This window comes from Astyanax mexicanus, chromosome 2, assembly GCF_023375975.1.
Source record: "Astyanax mexicanus isolate ESR-SI-001 chromosome 2, AstMex3_surface, whole genome shotgun sequence".
NCBI classification, from domain to species: domain Eukaryota; kingdom Metazoa; phylum Chordata; class Actinopteri; order Characiformes; family Acestrorhamphidae; genus Astyanax; species Astyanax mexicanus.
In genome coordinates, this window is record NC_064409.1 from 28551981 (window position 1) to 28578502 (window position 26522).

General features: G+C 39.1%; 1 protein-coding gene across 7 annotated transcripts in view; it reads left to right on the top strand.

Moving 5' to 3' along the window:
• Positions 1 to 26522, top strand: part of agbl5 (AGBL carboxypeptidase 5) — a 158213-nt gene that overhangs the window by 52725 nt on the left and 78966 nt on the right. For 5 of the 7 annotated variants that reach the window (XM_022671506.2, XM_022671504.2, XM_022671505.2 and 2 more), the window contains 2 exons: positions 23091 to 23260; positions 25111 to 25288. In XM_022671506.2, the coding sequence (XP_022527227.1) occupies positions 23091 to 23260; positions 25111 to 25288 (348 nt within the window). Of the gene's footprint in view, positions 1 to 13667; positions 19062 to 23090; positions 23261 to 25110; positions 25289 to 26522 lie in introns of those variants that run through there. The other 2 variants (XM_022671509.2, XM_022671508.2) reach the window with 2 other exon arrangements.

Consider the following 26522-nt stretch of genomic DNA (forward strand, 5'->3'; position numbering starts at 1 on the left):
AGGTTCTGAGTTATGAGTGTGAGTAGATGATGAACACATGTTCAGTGTTAATGTTAAAGAGATAATGGAGAGCTATAGCTAATGTAGAAACAGGTTCTGAGTTATGAGTGTGAGTAGATGATGAACACATGTTCAGTGTTAATGTTAAAGAGATAATATAGAGCTATAGCTAATGTAGAAACAGGTTCTGAGTTATGAGTGTGAGTAGATGATGAACACATGTTCAGTGTTAATGTTAAAGAGATAATGGAGAGCTATAGCTAATGTAGAAACAGGTTCTGAGTTATGAGTGTGAGTAGATGATGAACACATGTTCAGTGTCTATGTTAAAGAGATAATATAGAGCTTTAGCTAATGTAGAAACAGGTTCTGAGTAATGAGTGTGAGTAGATGATGAACACATGTTCAGTGTCTATGTTAAAGAAATTATATAGAGGTATAGCTAATGTAGAAACAGGTTATGAGTTATGAGTGTGAGTAGATGATGAACACATGTTCAGTGTTTATGTTAGAGATAATATAGAGCTATAGCTAATGTAGAAACAGGTTATGAGTGTGAGTAGGTGATGAACACATGTTCAGTGTTTATGTTAAAGAGATAATATAGAGCTATAGCTAATGTAGAAACATGTTCTGAGTTATGAGTGTTAGTAGATGATGAACACATGTTCAGTGTTAATGTTAATCAGTGCAGGGTTGCAGAGCTGAAATGCAGAACAGCAGGCAGTAGAGAGACAGCAAAAGAGATGTAGGGAAAACAGAAAGGAAAGAAAGAAAAAGGAATTTAAATGGTTGTGTTGGAATTCTACTAAATAGACTGATTCTGGATAGCTGGAATAATGAATGGACACCTCCACACTGGCCGGCCAGGCATCTCAACACATGTGAAATGGATAGATAGAGAGAGAGCTGAGAGGGAAGAAAGAAAGGCGATTAGTGGTTGTGTAAAACTATGCTTAGGAGAAGGACAGGCCTGTTACAAGGGCACAGGAACTGGGGCCATGGATAGACACTTTGAAGCACCAGCTCAGGACATAGGGTAGAAAGATAAAGATATGGGTCAGGGTTTATGTTTTTGTATGACCTATAAGAGAAATAGGAGGGACAACAACAATATCAAATAAAAGTTTAGCACAGTAGTAGTATGTCTGCAGGCTACAGAGAACCTTTATGATGAAAAATGATCCAAAAGCTTGAGTAAAAAGAAATGTTTTGGGTCTAGATTTAAAGACTGAGAGTGTGTATTAATGGGGAGGTTGTTCCAATGTTGGGGAGCTTTATAAAAGACAGCTTTTTTTGCGTAGTTTTTTCTAATACACGGGACTGATAATAGGCCAGCTTCTTAGAAACAGAGTGTAAGATTGTAAGGGCCAGTTCATTGAGAGATGTCAGAAGTATTTTATAATCTATAAAAAAATTTAACATTGCAAACATTGCATTGCCATAGTCCAGTCTCGAGGTTATGAATGCATGTACCACATTCTCAGCGTTTTTTAGAGAGAAAATACTACATTTTGCTATATTTCATAAGTAAAAGAATGTAGTTTTAACTATGCTACGTAAGTTTGCATCAAATGAGAGAACTGGGTCAAAGATAACCCCTGGGGTTTTTTTTAAATAGTTTTACCAGGTATAATTAAGTGACCATCTATGTCTACTACAGTATTATTGTTTATGTTTTTAACTATATCAGGACCTAGTAGATGGACCTCAGTTTTACATCATTCAGTTTTTTATTTCACTAATACAGACTATTTGGTTTACAGTTATTTGGTTTAGACAGAGGTCCTCTTTGGGTTTAGCAAATATGTAAATTTCTGTTTCATCGATATAACAGTGAAAGTTAACACATGCCTGTGGATCTTTTTACTCATTTAGCATGTAAAGGGTAAATAGTAGTGGGCCCTATATTGACTCGTGTGGGACACCATATTTTACTGTAGACTGATAAGAGCATTTATTATTTAAATAAACAAAGTGGTAGCGATCACTTAAATATGATCTGAACCAGGTGAGGGTATAGATTAAGATTTTCTAACCTGTCAAGCTGAATAGTGTGATCTGTGATGTCGAATGCAGCACTAAGATCTAGCAGTACAAAGATGGCAGTGCTGCTTCTATCAAGTGCAGAATGTAGATCATGAATCGCTCTTAGTAAAGCTGTTTCAGTGCTATGTTTTTTTTTCTAAATCCAGATTGAAAACCTCATGAATACTATTGTTTTGTAGATACAAGCACCGCTGCTTAAACACTATATTTCTAGAATTTTCGCTACAAAGGGGAGATTAGAAATTGTCACAATCGTGAAGTGGACCAAAATTTATTGAATATTATAAACTTTTTTAGAAATAAAAAACTGAAAAGTGGGGCATGCAATATTATTCGGCCCCTTTACTTTTAGTGCAGCATACTCACTCCAGAAGTTCAGTGAGGATCTCTGAATGCTCCAATGTTAATTAAATGACTGATGATAATAAATAGAATCCACCTTTGTGATAGTCTCAGAGTTCTGTTTAAAGCGCAGAGAGCATCATAAAGACCAAGTAACAAACCAGGCAGGTCCGAGATACTGCTGTGGAGATGTTTAAAGCCAGCTTTGGGTACAAAAAGAGCACTGTGAAAGTGATCATATTAAAATGGAAGGAGTATCAGATCACTGCAAATCTACCAAGACCCAGCCGTCCCTCTTGAACTTTCAGCTCAAACAAGGAGAACACTGATCAGAGATGCAGCCAAGAGGCCCATGATCACTCTGGATGAACTGCAGAGATCTACAACTGAGGTGGGAGACTCTGTTCATCGGACAACAATCAGTCATACACTGCATAAATCTGTCCTTTATGGAAAGTGGCAAGAAAAAAAGACACTGTTGAAAAAAAGACATAAGAAGTTCTGGTTGTACAGCAAGCATGTGGAAGAAGGGTCTCTGGTCAGATCAGACCAAAGTTGAACATTTTGGCCTAAATACAAAGTGCTTTGTGTGGCTGAAAAGTAACACTGCTTATCACCCTGAACACACCATCATCATCATCATCATCATCATCATCAAATGAAACATGGTGGTGGCAGCATCATGGTTAGGTCTGCTTTTCTTCAGCAGGGACAGGGGAGATTGTTAAAATGGATGGGAAGATGGCTGGAGCCAGATACAGGACCATTCTGGAAGAAAACCTGTTGGAGTCTTTAAAAGACCTGAGAGTGGGATGGAGATTTATCTTCCAACAGGACAATGATCCAAAACATAAAGCTAAATCTACAATGGAATGATTCACAAATAAACGTATCCAGGTGTTAGAATGACCAAGTCAAAGTTCAGACCTGAATCCAATCAAGAATCTGTGGAAACAGCTGAAAACTGCTGTTCACAAAAGCTCTCCATCCATCCTCACTGAGCTCCAGCTGTTTTACAAGGAAGAATGGGGCAACAATTTCAGCCTCTCGATGTGCACAACTGATAGCGACATACCCAAAGCGACTTGCAGCTGTAATCGCAGCAAAAGGTGGCGCTACAAAGTATTAACGCAAGGGGGTTGAACAATATTGCACCCCCCACTTTTCAGTTTTTTAATTCTAAAAAAAAAGTTTAAAATATCCAGTAAATTTAATTCCACTTCACAATTGTGTCCTACTTGTTCACAAAAAAAATACAATTTCATATCTTTATGTTTGAAGGCTGAAATGTGGCAAAAGGTTGAAAAGTTCAAGGGGGCCGAATACTTTTGCAAGGCACTGTAGCTGTGTAGGTAACCAGATCTAATAGACATGACGACAATTTTGATGAGCTAATTACACCAAATCTTTTTGTGGTCTAAAATATTCTAGGTATGGCTTAGAGCTGGTGCAGCATTCATTAAAGTCTATAGCTATTTTCTGGGAGTGACAATAGGCCCTATCGTGCACCTGGCGTGTAGCGTGACGCATTGCCATCATACACCCCATCAACGGTCTATTTTTCCGCCTTGCGCACGCGTCCCTAAAATAGTGTTGGACTATTAACTATTATTGGAATATATTAACGCCGATGGGTGTGGTGGTCTGGAAATAACGTGTTTTCAGATAAATTTCTGGCGTGTTTCTATCTTGGCGGCGGAAAAAAGCATTGCGCGACTGATCCGGTGAAAGCACGTCTAAATTCAACAGTCAGTGGCACAGCCAGGATCATGATCACCATGAGCACTGCACTCCCCATTGATTAAACCACACAGCATCACTTCTTTACCACCTTTACCTTTAGCAAAAACACCTCGCCCAGAGCCTTCAGCAATCAATTATAAAAATTAGATATACTTAAAAATCTGCACAGTAACTCTAAGTTATTATTAGTTATATTTATTTCTGACAGTTATAAGGATTTATATTTATGGTCCGTACACAGACTAAATAACTGTAACTTAATATAGCAATTATAGACATTCTGCTGTTTGAGAATTTTAACAGATGCTTATTCTCACTCAAATGCTGGAGTTTAAGAAATACAAAATTAAAAGATAAAAGCACTTCGACCGAACATACATTTATTTGATTTCACTTCGCTATTATTTAACTGAAACTCACTTTTATTATTTTTGTTACTTATATCTGAAAAATAAAGTAAGTTTTCACCCTGGCCTCTGGTGCTGCCCATCAGTTATATAAAACTTAAAACATTTGAAATACACAGAAATATAAAGCTATATGTTAGCATTCTGGGCTTAGAATGCTCAGCGGCATTGTAAATGAGGGTCCCCCTCTAGTGTAAATAAAGGTTGATTGCTTGATTAATATTCATTGTTGCAAACCCAGTTTTTACATAAACAATAAACAGAATAAAGAATAAAATAACTTTACTCTTTCCTTATATGAGCCGCTGGTGTATCTTCACAGCGTGGCGGGCAGTCAGTTTATGCGCTCTTAAAATATAACTGAACAGAAGTCAGAGCGCAGTTGCCTCTTAACCGGGATGAATTCTGACACACTTGCATCCAAAACACACCCATGAATAATTAAGAGCATTAAAACACAGTTTTTGCGCCGTTGGAGCTTGGCAAGGCGTATTTTTCGCCCTCTCATTATACCAAAGACATAGGACACGCCCCTAAATCCAGCTACGCAAAGCGTAATTAACTAGTGCGCTATAGATCGCTAAAATAGGGCCCAAAGATTTTGTAGTCTAATATTATGTATTTTATCATCAAAGAAACATGACTATTAATATCTGCAGAGATAATGGAGCATTGCCACCTCTCTGACCAGTGCTCTCCTTGCTCGATCTGTCAGTTTGGGGTGGATGGCCATGTCGTGATTGTTTGCTGTTGTAGAGTTTTTCCATTTTGGATGATGGATTGCACAGTGCTTCTCCACAACTTTATCGCTAACCTGTCTGGTGAGTTCCTTGGTCTTCATGATGCTGTTTGTTCACTTGTGTTCTCTAACAAACCATTGAGGCTTTCACAGAACAGCTGTATTTCTACTGAGAGTAAATTATGCACAGCTGGACTCTGTCTTCAGTGTTGACTTTTTGCCTTGCTGCTTACCTGCAAAGACTTCTTTTGATGATATTATGGACTGTAGATTATGAAATCCATAAACTCCTTGCAATTGCAGGTTGAAAAAATGTTGTTAAACCGTTGGACTGCTCACAGAGTTGTTAACAAAGTGGTGAACCTCACCCTATTCTTGCTTGTGAACGATTGAGCCTTCCAGGGATGCTCCCTTTATATCAATCATGACACTTACTTGTTTTCAGTTAACCTGTTTTTTGAGCATTCCTCAACTTTCTCAGTCTTTAGTTGCCCCCATCCCAACTTCTTTGAAAGCTGTTGCTGGCATCAAATATAAAAGTTAATTTTTATGCCAAAAAAAAAAAAAAAAAATGAAAATTGGCAAAATGTGAAAAAGTACAAGGGATGCAACAGTTTCTCCCTCCCCCGCCCTGCTCCACCGTCTCCACCGCACAACCCCACCCCCGGCCAACCGCTGTTTTCCTTTCTACAGAAAAAAGAGAACTTGAATTGGAGTTTGCTAATTCCCTGATACGAAAATAAAAAGTTTAAGTTTATCTCTGTCTGGTTGTGGTTCTTATCTGGCTCGCTGTTGACAAAACTTTAAATGTGTCATTTGAGGTTATTCTGTGTATTGGGCGATAGTCAGGACTGTTTAGGACCCGGGGGAGACTTTTTTAAAATATACTTCTCTCTGTGTGTCGCTTCACAAAATTTTTACATTTTAATTATTTCACTATTGTAATGTCTGCAGTAATGTATAGTAAAGTGGTATTGAACACACCATATGATAGACTGTTATAATAGGACACTAAGCAGAGGTGCACAGGTGTAAAACAGTTGAACAACAAAGTTAGAGACCAGAGGATATTGCTGAGTGTGTCTGTGCACTGCAGAGAGCTACGTTTAACAAGTAAACCACCACCAACTCCAAATCCGGTGTCTTTGTATCTTGTTAAGAGCATAAACTTCACAACTAGAACCGTCAGGCTGCCGCAGCTTTTTCTTTCTATAGGTGTTGCGTCTCATAGCTCTGGTAAAGCTTTATATTCTGTCTTTAAGCTACTGCTTTGAGTGTTCACTGTTTCGTTTTGATCTTTTAGAATTCGTTAGATTTTATTTCTTTTAGCATTTTGAGCTCAGTTTAGTTGGTTATTTTCATATTGTATATCTATTTTTCTGTTTTTATTAAATGTTGTTATTAGCTTATTAGCTTCTAGCTTGTTGCTGCCTTCTTTGTTATTTAGCATACAGAACTTCTATTTTAAGCCAGACAGACACTGTGTGTTTTTTTTAACGGGTGTGGAGAGCTCATCCGAATGTTTGAATAGTTTGTCCTGTTGGAAAACGCTCGCGATTTATATGCTGACACTGTTGTCTGAGTGGCTGAGAGACTGAACGTCATGCAGCACGTAAGCAGTAGAAGAAGTGCCAAATCGCGAGCCGCGCACCCATTAATCCTGCGGACCTTTAAACGTTCAGATGAGCTGTAACTTCTCGCCGGCCCAAATTCGGGCATCGGGTCAGTCAGGCTGGCTTTCAGGCTCGGGTTCGGGCAAACAATCTAAACTCTAGTAGGCAGAACTATATTATTATTTTTATTAATTTTCCATTCTTTTAAATAGCAGGATACTTTGACTTTTATTTCTCTGCCCAGAAAATAGGAAATGGTCTGTGATGTAGTCATCTGTTTTTTAATACTATTTTTATTTTATATAAAGCTATGGTATGATAATCACCGTATAGATAAGTAACCAGGTATTATTGTAAACGAAAAAACAAAAACTGAAAGTGAAAGTTCTCCTTAACTGAAACGAATAAAAACATTAATTAAATGAAAAAATAAAACGAAATGAAATTAAAGATTGAATACCTTCATTTTCATTTTTGTTAATTTATTTATATAAATGTGGTATATCATGATATATATCGTTATCGTGATAAATGATTTTTCTTGGTATATACTTGTATGCTTGAGGGGAGATAAAATCAACATATAGGGTGCTGGAATAAAGAATGCATGATAAATTGGACTGTAAAATTGGTTGGGAGGATTTATAAATTCGAAATTAATTTGAATATTTAAAAAATATCAGAGATGAGGAGCAGTGCAGTGCAGGAGTGTGGGTGTGTGCGCGTGTATGAGTAAGAGAGAGAGAGAACTCTAACCGGCTCTAAGCTGGAAGTCTGAGGCGGGGTGTAACTGCTGGACACCATATGAGTGCGCCGTTCAGTCGTTCAGCCAGAAAATAGATCAGTGTGTTGGGCGGGGGTGGGGTAGAATACGGCGGATGTAGGAGTCAAACTTGGTGCCTTAATTAACTTGCATTAAAAAAATAGTAACGCGTTACTGATTCCAAATTAACAGCGTGCATATATATATATATATATATATATATATATATATATATATATATATATATATATATATATATATATATATATACATTGAGCTGACACTGATGCACCCTGCACCTACAGGACAGCGTGAATTTATTTGGAACTTGATTGGGGCTACTTATCCACCATTCGGTGTATCCTTTTATCAATTTGTCTCCTCCGTCCACGTCCAGGGAGATTAGCTACAGTGCTAATTGAGTCAACTTCTCTCCTTTTTATCTGATTTCGGGTGTGATTTTTAAATTGCCCACACCTTTTACTTATCACAGGTGAGTTTGATTGAGCATGATACATACACACACACACAGACTGATAAAACATTTTAGATCTAAATAAATATATTACTCCAGTTGAAAATCTTTATTTATTACATAGTGGAATGTGTTGAAAACAAAATATTAAAAATACATACAAAAAAATACATAAAATTATCAATGAAAATCAAAATTATTATCCCATGGAGGTCTGGATTTGGAATCATACTCAAAATTGGAAAATCAAATGACAGGCTGATCCAACTTCAGTGGAAATTCTTCAAGACAAGTTAAAATGAGGCTCAGTAGTTTGTGTGGCCTCCACATGCATGTATGACCTCCCTACAACACCTGGGCTGCTCCTGATGAGGCAGTGGATGTTCTCCTGAGGAATCTCCTCCCAGACCTGAATTAAAGCATCAGTCAACTCCTGTACAGTCTGTGGTGCAGTGTGGTGTTGGTGGATGGAGCGAGACAAGATGTTCCAGATGTGCTGGATTGGATTCAGGTCTGGGGAATGGGCAGGACAGTCCATAGCTTCAACCCCTTCATCATGCAGGAACTGCTGATACACTCCAGCCACATGAGGTCTAGCATTGTCCTGCATCAGAAGTAACCCAGGGCTCACTGCTCCAGCATATGGTCTCATAATGGGTCTGAGGATGTCATCCCGGTACCTATCGGCAGTCAGGGTACCTCTGGTGAGCACATGGAGGTCTGTACTGACCCACTACAAACCAGTGATGCTGGAGGATGTTGCAGCAGCAGAACATTCTCCACAGCGTCTCCAGACTCTGTCACATCTGTCATGTGCTCAGTGTCAAGTATGGTTGACTTGGTGTTATGCTGTGTTGTTTAATTGTTCCCTTTATTTTTTGAGCAGTGTATTTTGTTTGTTTTTGTATTTGGTACTTGGCTGACTCCAGCAATCTTCTGTGCAGCCTTCCTGTCTGCAGCAGAGCAGTTCCACCACACATCTGTAGAAGAAAGTGAGGACTGAGCTCCCCAGTCCAGCTTGTCTCAGCCTCCTGAGGAAGTAGAGCCACTAATGTGCCTTTCTGTTCTGAATGAAAGTGTGGTTGCTCCAGGTTATCCTCTCTGCACCAACCCTCCACTTGCTGATGTACCCGCGGACAGTAGATTTGTAGTCATCCAGATCCAATTTCCCCTCACACACAGTAGTTTCCCCAAAGACCTGCAAGTCTGTGCAGCCTGTAGGAACAGCGTCGCCGTCACTGGGCCACTTGTGCGCCTGGAGTGTCGCAGTTGGGGTGTCATGCAGGGACAAACATGATGGAAATGTGGTCAGAGAGCCCAAGGTAAATGCTAAATTTCCTTCGGGATCAATAAAGTATCTATCTATCTATCTATCTATCTATCTATCTATCTATCTATCTATCTATCTATCTATCTATCTATCTATCTATCTATCTATCTATCTATCTATCTATCTATCTATCTATCTATCTATCTATCTATCTATCTATCTATCTATCTATCTATCTATCTATCTATCTATCTATCTATCTATCGTGGGAGATGGCTTTATGCCTCACTTATGTACAGCCTAGTGTGTTATTGTTTGTTGTAATGTTTACATGTTTGTAAAACCTTAGCAGCGAGGTCGTCAGTTGTACATGGTTAAAACCCTTCGCTACGTAGAATGCCCCCTTGCTCTGAAGCAATTGATGTTGTCATAAAGCTCCATTAGCACTTTGTTAGCATTAGCATCTGGTGCTGTGTAAATAGCAATGATGAACACCACAGATGCATGAATCTGAACCCATACCAAAAAGGAGCAGTAACAGCATACAAGAAACTAATTTAAATGCCAAGGATGTATCCAAATTTCAAAATTAATAAACAGCTCAAGAAAAATAAAGAGAACACCTAAACAACAGAATGTAACTCCAAGTCAACCACACTTCTGTGACACAACCTGTCCAGTTAGGAATCAACATTGATTGTGAATCAGTTTCACCTGCTGTTGTGCAAATAGAACAGACAACAGATAGAAATGAGAGGCAATTAGCAAGACAACCCCTATAAAATGATTGTTTCTGCAGGTGGTGACCACAGACCTTTTCTCTGTTCTCATCCTTTCTGGCTGATGTTTTGGTCACTTTTGCATTTTGTCAATTCTCTCATTATAGAGGTAGCATAAGGCGGTGTCTACAACCCACAGATGTTACTCAGGTAGAGCAGCTCATCCAGGATGGCACATCAATGCGAGCTGTGGCAAGAAGGTTTGCTGAAGGTCTGTCAGCACAGTGTCCAGAGCATGGAGCAGATACCAGGAGACAGGCCAGTACACCAAGAGACATGGAGAGGGCCGTAGGAGGGCAACAACCCAGCAGCAGGAATGCTACCGCCTCCTTTGTGCAAGGAGGAGCAGAAGGAGCACTGCCAGAGCCTTGCAAAATGAACTCCAGCAGGCCACTAATATCTATGTTTCTGCTCAAATTGTCAGAACCAGACTTATGCAGGGTGATTGGCATTTGCCAGAGAAAACCAAGACATTGGCACCCTGTGCTCTTCATGGATGGGAGCAGGTTCAGACTGAGCACATGTGAGTCTGGAGACACTGTGGAGAATGTTCTGCTGCTGCAACATTCTCCGGAAACACTGGTTTGTAGTGGGTCAGTAATGATGTAGAAGGCCTTTCTTTGGAGGGCTGCACAGACCTCCATGTGCTCGCCAGAGGTACCCTGACTGCCGTTAGGTACAGGGATGAGATCTTTAGACCCATTATGAGACCATATGCTGGTGCATTGAGTCCTGTGTTACTTCTGATGCAGGATAATGCTAGACCTCATGTGGCTAGAGTATGTCAGCAGTTCCTGCTATGGACTGTCCCACCTCTTCCCCAGACCTGAATCCAATCCAGCACAACTGGAACATCATGTCTTGCTCCATCCACCAACACCACACTGCACCACAGACTGTACAGGAGTTGACTGAGGCTTTAATCCAGGTCTGGGAGAAGATTACTCAGGAGAACATACTCTGCCTCATAAGGAGCAGCCCAGGTGTTGTAGGGAGGTCATATATGCCACACACACTACTATTGAGGAATTTCCACTGAAGTTGAATTAGCCTGTCATTTGATTTTTTACTTTGATTTTAAGTATGATTCCAAATCCAGACCTCCATGGGATAATAATTTTGATTTACATTAATCATATTTGTTATTTTGTTCTCAATGCATTCCACTATATAATAAATATTTTCAACTGGAATATTTTATTCATTGAGATATTTCCTTTATTTTGAGCAGTGTATTGTACAATGATTTCTAGCTATTTCAGACCTCAAACAAAACAAAGTAAGTTTTTATTTTATTAAAGAGAATTAAGCACATAACTGTAGAATTGGCTGGCCTTACTTGGTTTAATTACATTTAGTGTTTATGAGTCAATAATAAGAATAAGACATGGTGGAAATGGTATCAATGGGAGTGTTTCAAGGCAAACCCAAAAAGAATAAAAAGGCTCACATTTGCCAGTATAGGGGAGAGACAACAGGCCTATGCCTTGTCTTCCTAATGCGCATTCTATCTTTCTGGTTCTTTAAATGAGATTAAGGTGAGAAATTAATTTTCATCAATCTGACTCCAATTTATAAATACCAACTAGGTGAATGGTAATAGTTAACCATTATAAGTAGCATACTTCCTAAGAATTAGATTTTGTCAAACAGGACATTTCTCCCAAAGTTCACAAATATCACGTTTTGGTTATCTTTAGCATTTCTTCACTTAGACCACTGTACTTCTTGCAATGAGACCAATAAAGTTCATACACATCTCATATAAACTGAATACATTCCAGATCCAGCATTTAAAATGAAGTCATTTTACCTCAGTAGACATGGGGCCTCATGGACTTGCGTAGACTTCCTACTAAAAAGTTCCGTACACACAAAAAAATCCAGATGTATCAAACCATGAGTAGGCAGAATCCCACATACTTTCTCTTAGTACAATCTCTTAGCGCAATCAACATGAAATTAAGCCCATGTGCACGAACACATCACACCTGCCATGTCTCCAGAGTATAACCTTATAATAATAATAATAATAATATATATAATAATAATATGCTAGAGTATAATATGCCTTTAGAGAGATTCTGTCAACAACAAATTGTACTTTTATTAAGTTTTCAACACTGAGAAATTCTGTGAATAGCAAATAGTGACTCATTAGGTTCTAAACCAGGGGTCGGCAACCTTTGAGACATGGAGTGCCAACTTCAACATTTCTAGTCAATGAGTGTGCCACTATCAACAATAATGAAAAAAAAAAACACAAACTACGGGAATATGTTCTACAAATTTGGAATTTTATTTTACATAGAAAATGTGCTTTACAAATTAAATTATTATTATAATTGTATAATCAGAATAACAGTGAGTGCTTCTCTGAATTAACGTGGCTTTATTGATAAGCGTAACTTGCACTGAACCCAGTGCAGATAACCTCTAGCCCCGGAACTGGACCTTAGACACGCCCAATAATGATGTCATATTAACCTGATATTTAACATTAAACCACAGCTCTCCTTTCTAACATCAACTGGGTAGACTGCCAGTTGATTCAACAGAACTTGGAGGTTTATTCTGCCTCCTTTGCTGGAAGGTCTGTTCCTGCCTAAACATGAACTGAACATAGGCCTATTATGAATTAAACTCTCCTATATAACTACTTTGTAATGACATGAAATTACACAAACTGTTAATACTTGAACAGGTCAATAAAATAAGTTTCTTTTACCTTACATTTCTCCCATTACACCACAATTATTATTATTATTATTATTATTATTATTATTATTATTATTATAGGCTTAGGCATGCATAGAAAATGAAACGGCCACAGCATTTTATATAAGCAAACAGCAACGTATTTAACTTAACAGTGTGAGCTGAGATTAAAATTAATCAGGCTATATGCCTCAATTAAGATATCTTGCCTACCAGTCAGTGTGTTCCCTGTCCTTGCCTTTCTTTGCTAAGCTTTCTTATCTGGGGTTTGTAGTTTGTCACTTTTAATTGTAAACATGACTCGGAATTGTCCGTCGTCAAACAGCTGCGGATAGGGCTGAGCACACTTTTCATGTGCGAAAATACCTGCTCACACAGGTATGTTGAGCCGAACACTGACAAGAGGGCCAATGCAATGCTCTTGAGACAGCCAAACTTTTCTGATGCAGACGTCCAGCATGCAAAGATGTAGGCTCCGTGCTGTTGCACAGGCGTGGATTCTAACTGCTTTCGGAGCTCTGCAAACTTCGTCACCCACAGTGGTGAGCTCTTCAGCTCTATCAGCTGCATCTCCACGTCCTGTACATCCATCCAGTCGATCAGAGCTGCATCCAGGTCATGTCCATCAAAGCTGTCAGGCTTGATCAAGAAGGAGAACATCGGACCGTACCTTTTAAAATCCACAAAGCGGTTTGTGAACTCCGTCTCCAGCTCACGCATGTATTCGGCTATTTCAGCTGTGCTGATGTTGCGTTGTGAGGACCACTCCCTCAAGTGTCAGAAGTAGCGGAAAGTGGAGGACGCAATGTCACCTGAGAATACTGCAAGCTTGGTGACAAAAGCAGTCCACGTTTCAAACATGTCCAAAACAGTTTGTCCTGCGCCTTGCAGTCTGAGATTGAGCTCGTTGAGTTGCCCGGTGATGTCCGCAAGAAAAAAATGTTTCACAATGCAATTCTCGTCCTCCAGCTGCGGATATTGTTGTCCTTTCTCAGCCAGAAACACCTTGATGGCATCGATGCAGCTGACAAAGCGCTCCAGAACTTTCCCGCAGCTCAGCCATCTCACTGCCGAATGGAGAGGAAGATCTGCATATTCACTGTCCATTTCCTCGAGCAGGGATCGAAACTGTCTGTGTGTTAGTGCAGATCGTTTGACGAGGAAGTTGATCACCTTTGCCACCGTAGCCATGACATCATTGAAATCCGAATTGGACATTTTTGCACACAGGTTTTCCTGGTGAATTATGCAGTGGAGCTTCATGACGGGGTGGCCAACTTTTTCTTCAATTAGTTTGACGGCTCCCTTCTGCTTGCCAACCATCGAAGGAGCACCGTCTGTAGTTACAGCAAACACCTTCCTCATATCAACTCCCCTCTCCACAAAATGTTGCATAATCACTGTGGCTATGTTGTCGCCTCTGGTTGTGTCCGGCATGGGCTGTAAACAGCAGAGTTCCTCTCTCACGGTTGTAGTATCACAGTATCTTGCCATGACAGCCAATCGCGGGATGTCATTCACATCAACACTCTCATCTAGGGCTAGGCTAAAAACTCGAAATGCCTCTTAATGCTGGAAGTTCGGCACACAACGTTGTCATAGCACACAGTGTACACACAGCACGATCTTTGACATACACAAAACCATAGTTTTCCGTCCAGGAGGGCTGAAATGCCCTAGCTTTGTTTTTTTTTAGCCGGAGGCTATGTCATCTCTTGTAACTAGGTAGGCTAACTGATTTTAAATAGGCTACATGTAAACATGGGTCTGTGGGAAAGTGGGCTAAGTGCAGAGCGTTGAGGAGTGAAATTGATTGGAAGACCTGATTTTTAATATTTTTTATTTATTTATTTTTATTTTGCTGATGCTGGTCCAGCGTGGCGCGTGCCAGTGATTATGCCTTGGCGTGCCAGCAGTGGCACGCGTGCCATAGGTTGCCGACCCCTGTTCTAAACTGTCTCACTCCTTAACCCCCTTATTCCCCTATACTCTCCTAACCTTTTGTCCCTCACCCTTATATCTCACATACCTCTCCTTTGTTTAACATAAGTTGATAGAGACACCTCCAATGATAACACCCCCCACATACTTCTCTCTAAACTCCTACCCTTCTTCCCCCTGCAGTTTTCAAATCAGTTCTACTGTATGTAAAGTCCTACTGAAATGTCTTAGTAAGATAGTCTTACACAGACAGTAACAGACAGTAACAGACAGACAAGTCAGATGGACTAGTCAGGCGGACACAGAGGGAGCAACAACCAACTAAGCTGTGCCCGTGTAGATTTTCTGTCTGCACGAGAATAAACTCAAGTCATCTCAGAAGCCGTCTCCTGACTCCTGAATCCGACTCCTGAAGCCCGAATTTCTTGGTGCCGTGACCCGGATGGCATACTAAAACCTACTTGGTAAGTAAACACCATTTTGAACAGAACAGGAAATTTTGGCTGGATAAAATAGGAGTCAGTAAATGTTATCCTCTCTGAACTGAGAGATGTTTGTTTGTTACTGCTAGAAGCTTAGCATTAGTAACTGTTTTATCTCTGAACTGAGAGATGTTTGTTTGTTACTGCTAGAAGCTTAGCATTAGTAACTGTTATCCTCTCTGAAGTTAGAGACATTTTGTTTTTATTTTAATGAGCAGTTTCTTGGTAACTGCTGTTAGTGTCTTTGTTTTGCTACAGTTTCAGAAAGTTTGGTTTTGTTCTCTTGTTTCCTCACCATGTCTGCTAAAGGCAGAAACATTAATTCTCAATGTTCTCTGCCTGTTGCCCCTACTCCAGGTCAGGAAATTACTGGAAATTCTCCAGTAACAGTCAGGCTGTATCCTGAATTGTCTGAGAGTGACCTCTCTGATGGGTCAGAATCTGTGTCATCAGATAAAGATTCTGACCATGCTACTGGTAAAACACACTTTCCAATCTGTTCCAAAATGAGACCTAACTGTTGTATCCTCTGAGGTACGTAAAAGGAGAAATGCAGGTGGTGAAACCAGACTAGAAATTGGGCACATTCCTTTAGATGCAGCAACTTTGGACACAATATCAAAAGAGTTTAAACCTCCAAGGGAAATGGGGCTCGACTTCATTGACCTCATGCATAAGAAAAGGAATTTGTACTCACTACATGCAAATGACGCAGTAGCCATTGCTAGCCAAGTTCTTAACATCACAGATGGTAGAGAACTTGCTAAAATGTGTTGAATGCTTTGGGTGACAAAGGCCAGAACCTTGACAAAGGGTTGGAAGCTTTTGATGACTGGATTAAATGTAAATGCCGTAAAACAACTGATTGGGCGCAGATTACCAACTGCAGACATAGAAAGGGAGAGTCTGCAGCAGACTTCTGTGAGAGGTTTGAAAGAGTTTTTCTGCGTCATTCAGGTATTAGCCAATACAGTGCTGATAACATCAACAATACAACTGATGGTCCCCATTTTAGACAGCTGGTTGAGTCACTACAAACAGATCTTAGACAAGCTCTGGTGACTGCTGTTCCAAATTGGAGGAAAACTAAATGGGTTCTTAAAAATGAACTGGATCGTTTGGATGTGGATCTTGAACCAATCCAATGTTCCTGCATCTATACACATCCTCACAGAGATGTGAGATCATAGATCAAACATTCTCTAATCAGAAAAAAGAGTGCCACTACTGCCATAGAATTGGTCACTTTTCTCGAGTTTGTCGTAAAAAGCAGGCAGATAGACGCAAAATGGATGCCAGTTCTAGAGGCAGCACAATGGAAAATTCTTTTGGTCAGCTCTGACAAGGCAGCCCAGCTGGGATTTCACAGGAACAGATACCATTGATAATCAAGACTTTACAGGGTGTCACAGGGATTTCAACAGTTTCTCCTGCTTTGGTTTAAGCTAATTTGTCCTGCTACTTAAGCTCATATTTGTGCTATAAGTTTTTAAGAACTGGTTTTCGATGGTTTCAAATTACAAAGTAGAATTTTAGGTGTCTTATGAACACAAGCTAAATTTACCATTCAGGTTGAGTTTATCATAAGCTAAGCAGCATGTTAGCAACTCCTTAATGATGAGATTTGAGTGCACTTTTTGAACTGTTTTTGTCTTATTCTAGCAATGGACTTGAGGTCAGTCCTCATTTTTATGTTGTGCTGGTGTACAACATTTGTAAATGTGCCAGGCACATTTAAATATATATGATACTGTCGGTCTTGCATTGTTTTTTTATGCAAAACAAAAAAGTTAAAACAACTACACGATCAATTTAAAATTGTTATACACTGAATAAACCACTATATGATCAATTTAAGGTTTATTCTTTTCAGTTACAACCTGTAGTTTGAGTTTCTGATCTGTGGAACTCTCAGTATGGCTGAACTGATGTGTCAAAAGTGATCCCAGCTTTGCCATCAGCTGCCGGTGCTTAGAGGGAGCAAAAATTAGCTCTGCTCCCCCTGGGGTGGGTAGATGGTGCTCTCTCCCCATCACACTTAAAGTGGCGCTGGGCGGCACAAGGCGTCTGTGAGCGGATGAATCGGAACCTAGCTGCTGTGCTTTCCTCCGAGCGCGCTAGCTGCTCAGGCAATGATTCATCAGCAGCAGCTCGAAAAAAGGGGCAACTGACTTCACACGTGTCGGAGGAGGCGTGTGCTCGTCCGCATCCTCCAAGGGTCACTGGCATCACCGGTGATGGGGACCCACAATGGTCCAAGGGCACAATTGGATATCCAAAATTGGGAGAAAAATAGAAAGAAAAAAAAAAGTGATCCAAATGGCTTCTGGATCTAAGCTAACGCTAGCTCTACAAGCACAAATTGGTCAAAGTAGGATTATACAAATAGTTTTCTCACCTGTGGTGAGATGAAAACTTGGACAACTAACGAGATTAGAGTAAATGTCTTGTTATTTCTGGCCAATGGGTCATGGTGTGGAAACATGAAACAATCTATTTAGATGAGAATGTAAGAGGAGAGGTGGCTAATGCACAGAGCCTCTGGGAAGAACTATGGTTTTTATGCCATGGTGGCTACCCCAGCTGGTGAAGACTTTTCAACACACTGTGTATTATCATAGCAGCCTCTTCTGAGGGACAGATAGTGGAAATAAGCAGATAAAGTACAAAAAAACACATCAACATCAATGAACAATTTACTGCTCAGTGTTTCCTCTGTTACAGATCAGATGGAGCCTGACAGTGCTCCAGTCAATCCAGCATGGCGAGAACAATTTGTGACGTGTCGGACACAAGTCTCAACAGTTTAAGGACATCTGAAGTTCAAAGTGGACTTCCCAGATGACCTGCTATTGGCCAACATTGAAGCAAACGCCATGAACATCCACACACACACACACACACTGTGGCTGCTCACAAGTTGAAGTGGCGATGTAAGAGGAGACATCACCACATGGAAGCAAGCCTCTTGGAAAACCATGGACAACTACTGGAACTTTCTTCTTTTGTCTTCAGGAACATTTTTAGGACCAAGTAACAGCCATAAACAGCTCAATACTTGGTTACTTTAACTTTTCTGACATTTATGGTACAGTCACAGTTGTATAGTTACAGCCCCTTAAATTGTTTATACATATGACAATTTATTGTACATAGTTTTGTGATTCTCCATGTAGAGAGAATCAGAGGGAGCAATGAGAGATTCCGTCAACAACAAATTGTACATTTATTAATTTTCAACATTGAGAGATTCTGTGAATAGCAAATGGTGCTTTTCTTAGGTTCTCAACTGTCTCACTCCCTAACCCTCCATTCCCCTTAACACTGATAACATTGCTGAAGGGAGTTGATGTTCATCTGTCTCTGCCTCTTCAAGTCATTTATATGATAATTTGAAATCCCAACCAAGGTGACGGCCATCTGATGACCATCAACCCCCAATGATAACACCCTCCACATACTCCTCAATAAAACCCTTACCCTTTCTCCCCCTGCTGTATTCAAAGCAGTTTCTACTGTATGTAAAGTCCTACTGAAATGTCTTAGTCAGACAGACAGCAACAGACAGACAAGTTAGATGGACTAGTCAGACATACACAGAGGGAGCAACAACCAACTAAGCTGTGCCCGTGTAGATTTTCTGTCTGCACGAGAATAAACTCAAGTCATCTCAGAAGCCGTCTCCTGACTGCTGATTCCTGAAGGCAGAATTTCTAACACCGTCAAGAAAGTGTTGCAAGGTGCGTAGCGTAGCCGCTGTCTTTTAAGTAATTTAATAATTACCCATGTTTAAAGTAATTATTCTAAGCTGGATAATAAATGCTTTTATTTAAATGCTTTAAATGAGAGAAGCCACCCGTCTCACACCCTCAGCTTATCCTATCCATCCTCTTTGAAATCTGAAACGGCTTATAAGCCAGTCATCATCATGGGCCAAAAAAATCATAATGGTCACGGAAAATGCGCTCTCGACGAATTTGGCCAATAGCAATATTTTCCAATAATGCCAACAATGCCATCTCCAACAACTCCAGTGTTAAATTTTATTCATGTTTATATAATCTAGGCTTAGAGTTAACACCTTGAAAGTTTACTTCAGTAAGCCAGTGAAATTGTCTAATTGATTAATTTACTGTTTAATTTTCGGATTAATTTACTTTATTTTACCCAATAATGGCTTACTACAATGTGTGAAAAAAATATATCTTAATAGTTGTAATTTCAATGCATCGCCTCTAAGTGTCGACAAATGACAAAAACACAATACATACATACAAAGAACATATGTACGGCTGAAATTAAAATGCTATGGGGAAACGCAATTTAGTACATGAGGCTCCTGGTCAAGTGTTGTCAATGCAATCTGTCCAGGCTCACTTAATTAAGGAGTTCGGACTTAATTACATTTCTTAAATCTTCTTACTGAATGTTAAAGAATTCTATTGTCCAAGGTGAGGAGTGGAGGTGTGCAGAGAAAATAACAGTGCCCCATAAAATAGCCTTACACAAACACACATCTTGATGATCCCCGGACTTTCGGAATATATTCTGTGGACTGACAAGGCAAAAGTGGATCTTTTAGAAGGTGTATGTGTCATTACATCTGGCATAAAATGAACATGTAATTTCAGAAAAAGAACGTGATACTGAATGTAAACAGGTCCACCTATGAATGGATCAAAAACACAAAGTAAAGGTTTTATAGTGGCCTATTCAAGTCCAGTCGTGATGCTGTGGCATAATCTTAAACAGCATGTTTATGCTGGAAACCCCTCCAGTGTGGCTAAATTAAAATAATTTTGCAATGAAAAGCAGTCCAAAATTCCTCCACAGAGAGGTAAAAGACTCCTTGCCAGTTATGGCTGAAACTTAATTGCAAGTTTACTGCAAAGGGTGGCAAAAGCAAGTTATTAGTTTTGGGGGCAAACACTTTCTCAGATAGTGCCAGATTGGTTTGGATAGATTTTGACCCTTAATCATTGAAATTATTATATTTACTCAGGTTATCTTTGTCTAATATTAAAGTTAGTTTGATAATATAAAAATGTAAGTATGAGAAAAGGGCAAGAACAAAATAAATCTGTAGAGGGCAAATACTTTTCACAGCACTGTACATTGAACCTGTCTGTTGATACTAAGAAAATTGATAACTTTTCAAGAGCCTTAGATCTTCCTTCTCTCACACCTCATTAGGTTATGCGGTTAGATGCCCTTATTTCTTTAGAGGAGCTTAAGGAGGAAGTTATCTATATGCAGACACACATCACCAGGTTTGGATATAATCCCACTCGAATTGCTGATAGCACTATGCAAAGGTGTCAAAAGTATTCCCATTCATTACGTAGGTAGAAGTATTGATACTAGGGTTTAAAAATACTCTTAATTCTACAGAAGTTGAATTATTTTGTAAAAGTGCAGAAGTACTGGTTTCATATCTAAAGTATAAAAGTAATGTATGGGGAAAAAATAACTATTAAGGACAATAGCTTAGGCTGTACCACAGGAGCCTATAGTGCACTATATACATTCTTCTAAAAACCATAAAGACTATAAGTTATATTAAAATGTAAAAGAGCCACTAAAGCCTAATCCATATTTTTTTTGTTCCTTTGAAGTAATAAAACATACCAGATCTGCTTAAAATTTTTAAAAACCGGTCCTAACCTTTAAAAAACGTTTTTATAACAGTTATTTCTGCTTTTGCAGCACCCTCACAGGTTCAACTTTGCTATAGGCGAGGATAACGGTAATACGTACTTTTGTTTGTATAATATGCAGATCAGTCTATCAATGATAGCCCGGCAGCAAAGCTTGATGTACAACTTCAGTTACTCAACATTCCAGGGTCTCCTAGATGTTGTTGTATTTTAATTCTTCATAATGCGCCACACATTTTCAATGGAAGACAAAAGTGAACTGCAAGGAGGCCAGTCTAGTACCCGCACACTTACTAAGGAGTGCAGAATGTGACTTGGCATTGTCTTGCTGAAATAAGCAGGGGGGATATCCCTGAAATACACGTTGCTTGAATGGCAGCACTCATTGCTCCAAACCTGTATATACCCTTAAGTATTAATAGTGCCTACATAGATCAGTAATGCTGGCATTGGAACTTTGCGCTGAGAACAATTTGGACAGTCCTTTTCCTCTTTGCCCAAAGGACACGATGTCCATGATTTCCAAAAACAATTTGAAACGTGTACTTGTCACACGACTACAGGACACTTTTCCGCTTTGCATCAGTCCATCTCAGACCAGCCATGGCTCAGAGAAGCCGGTGGCATTTCTGGCTGTTGTTGATATATGGCTTTCACTTTGCATAGCAGAGATTAAACTTGCACCTTCAGCTGGATTGATGAACGGTGTTTATTGACAATGGTTTCCATTACAGAATGTTTTTTTAATTTTTTATTCAGTGTTGATTTTCTGCCTTGCTGCTTACGTGCAGAGATTTCTCCAGATTCTTTAAATGATATTATGAACTGTAGATAAGAAATCCGAAAACTCCTTAAAACTGCACATTGAGAAATACAATATCTTGTATTTGTAGTGTATTCAGTTGAGTATAGTTTGAAAAGGATTTGCAAATCCTTGTATTTTAAAGATACATCCTAGTTCTCATTTAATAGCACAAATAATAATGCTTCCTCTATTGACAAAAAAAAAAAAAACCCTAAAAAAATGTGAGACACAGTGAGAGCTATTATTTACAAATGTGTAAATAATAGGGTTCTGCAGCAGGACAAAAAACAAAAACAAAATAAAGGTTTTGGAGCGGCCTATTCAGATTAAGTCTGATTAAGATGATGTGGCATGATCTTTAACAGGTGTTTCATGCTCCAATGTGACTGAATTGAATTCTGCAAAAAAGAGTGGAGCAAAATTCCTCCACAGAGATGTGAAAGACTCTTTGACAGTAATCTGCAATACTTTTTCACAAAGGGCTATATTGGTTTGGATATTTTTTTCTTTAAAGGTCACCTTCCTCGAAAATCCGATTTTTCTTGTTTTTTGTGGAATACAGTAGGTCTCTCCGAGTTGAATGTGTACACCTGCACATTAAACTGTTTTGCAGCCCCCATTGTCTGCAGGAGCTAAGCAAAGAAATCCCCCCTCCCCCCCTCCGAAAAACGGGTGAATTTTGAATTATCTTTCTGCCTACGTAGGCAGAAACTCACAGACCAGCCCACCTTGGCTCGAGAAACTCCCAGAGGCGGAGCTGAAGCTACGCAACATCACCGCTCATCAGTTAGGAGGTGGGAGGCAGTGAGCGGCAGAGCGGTGGAGGGGCGTCGCAGTGCTCCTAGCCAATCAGAGGAGAGATATTTGCATGCTGTTTGCATGTATGAATATTCATGAGCAAAGCTGGAATCCGGTCATTTTGGACACACCCCTAAAACAGTCCATTAAAAAAGAGCTATACAGAGACACCTGAGCACTTTTTTTTTACTAAAACGGCTCACATGTCATTCATTCATACTAGAGACCACAACTAGACATTTTAAAATGAAAGAAAAAACGACGGAAGGTGACCTTTAATAAATAAAATTATAATTTAAAAAGTGCTTTTTATATTTACTCAGGTTATCTTTGTCTGATATTAAAGTTAATTTAATAAACAGAAAAAGATTTGTATGGCAGCACCTTAGTCCGCTGGGCCACTTAAAGCCCACAAACACATTTTTGAATAATGCAAAATATTGTTTATTAGTTTTATTAGTCAGTGCAGTTCATATAAAAACTGATTTCTGTTTGTATTTCCTCTTCAGATGTCTGACAGTCACTTCACTTTGTCATTTGTACATCGTGTGCTGGACGTGAGAAGAGCCACCACATACTTCGCTTTTTGCTATCCTTTTTCATACACTGATTGCCAAGACATGCTTCTGCAGGTAGACCAGAGACTTCTCAGCAACACTTATGCACTGGGGCCCTGCAGGTAAACAAACACTGAAGGCTGGTTTGTGTTTGACATTTCATGAAAGCTGGTCCGCACAGCTAAATTTGCGTCACACATACACATGCATCTGTCAATCACCGGGTGGCATACATGGAATTTTTTCTTGCTACATGGCGGTGTGAGGCTGGACATCAAAAAAGATAAAAGACATTTGAAGAGTCTCTGAACATAACTAAAAAAAAAACAGGCACCTTAGATACATGCTGTAAATTCTCATGAACACACCTTCGATGTTGGGAATGTGCCCCTCTTGTGTCACCATTTGCACATCACTGTATGCGCAAAGTATAATTCAACCCTCACCATTGTTGTTACTGTGATTTTGAAGTATGCACTATTATCTTCTACAGTAATCTCTGATTTGTTTTGTGAGCAACAGATAGTGGAATTAAATGGAATTGACGTTTGCTTGTATACAGTGGTATGAAAAAGTTTGGGCACCCCTAATAATTTCCATTATTTTTGTTTATAAACCATTGATTGATATTGAAGAAGTAAAATGAGGTTTACAATAGGATTCACAATAATCCTTTAAACAAAATAAGTGGCAGCAGGTGCATAAATGTGGGCAGCCTTGTCGTTTTATTGATTTAAAATTTGCTTGGTAAGCTCACTCACCTTTTAGCACATTATTGGAACACAAAATTTATTTGGTCAGTTCAGTGACCCTTATCCTACATACACAGGTGATCCCAATTACGAGAAAGGATTAATGTGACCAATTGCAATTTTTTTGTCTTCTCAACTTTTAAATGACCTGAAAACAAAGATTGTTCAACACCATGGTTTAGGGGAAGAATACAAAAAAGCTATCTTAAAGATTTCAGCTGTCAGTTTCAGAGGAAAATAGTGAGGAAATGGAACAACACAGACACAGTTCTAGTTAAGACCTGAAGTGGCAGACAAAGAAAAATCTCAGATAAGCAGAGGAGAAATGATGGTGAGAACAGTTATAGTCAACCCACAGACCAGCTCCAAAAACCTACAGCATGATCTTGCTGCAGATGGAGTCACTGTGAATCGTTCAACTATTCAGCGCACTTTACACAAGGAGAGGCTAGTTATTAGGAGGGCGGTATGAATGTCAGAAAAATAACACAGCATTCCAAGACAAACACTTGCTACCCGCCGTTTAATGTGTTGGCGGTTCATCATGCTGTGGGACTGTGTGATCAGTGCAGGTACTGGGACTCTTGTTAAAGTTAAGAGTCGCATGGATTTCAGTCAATATAAGCAAATTCTTCAGAACAATGTTCAAAAATCAGTGAGAAAGTTAAAGTTGTGTCGGGGCTGGATACTTCAACAAGACAACGACCCTAAACACATCTACTAAAGCATTCATGCAGCATCTACTAAAGCATTCTATAATGATCATCTCAGTCCCCAGACCTGAATATTACTGAAAATCTGTGGTGTGATTTAAAGCGGACTGTTCATGTTCAGAAACTTGAAATCAAACCTGACTGAACTGGAGATGTTTAGTAAGGAAGTACGATCCAAAATACCTTCAACCAGAAGCTATAGGAAGAGTTTAGAGGCTGTTATTTCGGCAAAAGGAGGATCTACTAAATATTGATGAGTTTTTCTGTTGGGGTGCCCAAATTTATGCACCTGCCTAATTTGGTTTAAATAATTATTGCACACTTTCTGTAAATCCTATAAACTTCATTTCACTTCTTAAATATCACCGTGTTCATCTGCTATATGATATATTTAACTGAAATTGCTGACCCAAACTTTTTAATGCCAGCATTTTTTCAGTAATTGCTGCCTTCCATAATTTCTCTCTCTCTCTCTCTCTCTCTCTCTCTCTCGTTCTTGCTCTCTAGTCCAGCAGACAGTCTGTATTATCACCGTGAGTTGCTGTGTAACTCCCTGGATGGAAGGAGAGTGGACCTGCTGACTGTGACCTCCTGCCATGGCATGCTGGAGGAGAGAGAGCCTAGACTGGACAAGCTTTTCCCTGACCACAGCACACCAAGGCCACACTGCTTTGCTGGCAAACGGGTATTACTGTACACAAGTTCACAAAAAGAGCTTATTGTACATTTGAATGCTGGTAATGTATAAAAAATAAAAGCATCACTATTGTGTGGCATCGCTTTTTCTGTTTAATACTCAAATAAGCAATTACACAACAACAGTTAAAATATATATTTAATTGAAAAGTGAACAGCCAACATATTCAGTTAACATCCCAGCAAACATACCCACGAATCACAGTATGACTTGAACTTGTAAAAACATTTAAGTATTTGTAATAGTCATACATGCTAATGTTATTTTCAGAAGTTCTTGGCCTACTTAAATCATTTTGCGATGTAAATATTAACAGAATTTAAATAAATACAATACTGTAGTGGAAATAAAAACATCACTCACACACTTAAACACCCCAGTTATTAAAACAATGTTGTCCTGCCCGATAAGCTCAAAATAAATGCATTATTTTTGAAGAAGGAAAAAATGTTTCCAACAGAAAATTAAATCTTTATAGTATCATAGTTTGGCCTGTTTCGCTGCATCTGGGCTAGGTCAGTGTGCCATGATCACTGGAACAGTAAAAATTGTATAAACTAATTCAAAAAAAAAAAAAAAAAAGTCAAGATTCTCTTAGTGTGCAGACTTTTATAAAGAATGAGGGTCATGCAGCATAATGCAAATAATGACATTTTTTGGTGGACAATATATATTGTCTCAGAAGTTATTGTGATAAATGATATTGTGATTTAATCCATAAAAGCTCAGACCCATTTCTGAATAATGTTCTAAATTAAAAATTCAATCAGATAAATTCAGCGAGCTGCTCATTCGTGTTTGTTTCTTATTGCAGAACCATAATGATGTAACTTAAATGACACAATACATTTTTTGTAACTTGTATATATTTTTTTTTGTTCAAAAAATTGTCAAAACTTATTTTAAAAATTCAAACATTTGAATTGTTAAAATGGATAGAACATAATAGAACCGAGATTGTAGAAGCAAAAACACACCTTTAAAAAGAGCTAGTTTTATCTTCAGCACACATCTGTAAATAAGTTCACATGATCACAGACTGTCCTGTGGTGCTCTCAGGATGTTCAGAATATGACTCTAAGGGACTTTATGAGTTAAAGTGAAGAGTGCTGTAAGGGACACACTGTTTAAAGAGTCTGTGACACACACGTCACTATGGGTACTTTCGGGTTAAGACCATTTAGGTGCCACTGATGTAATAATAATAGAATGTGAGGAACAT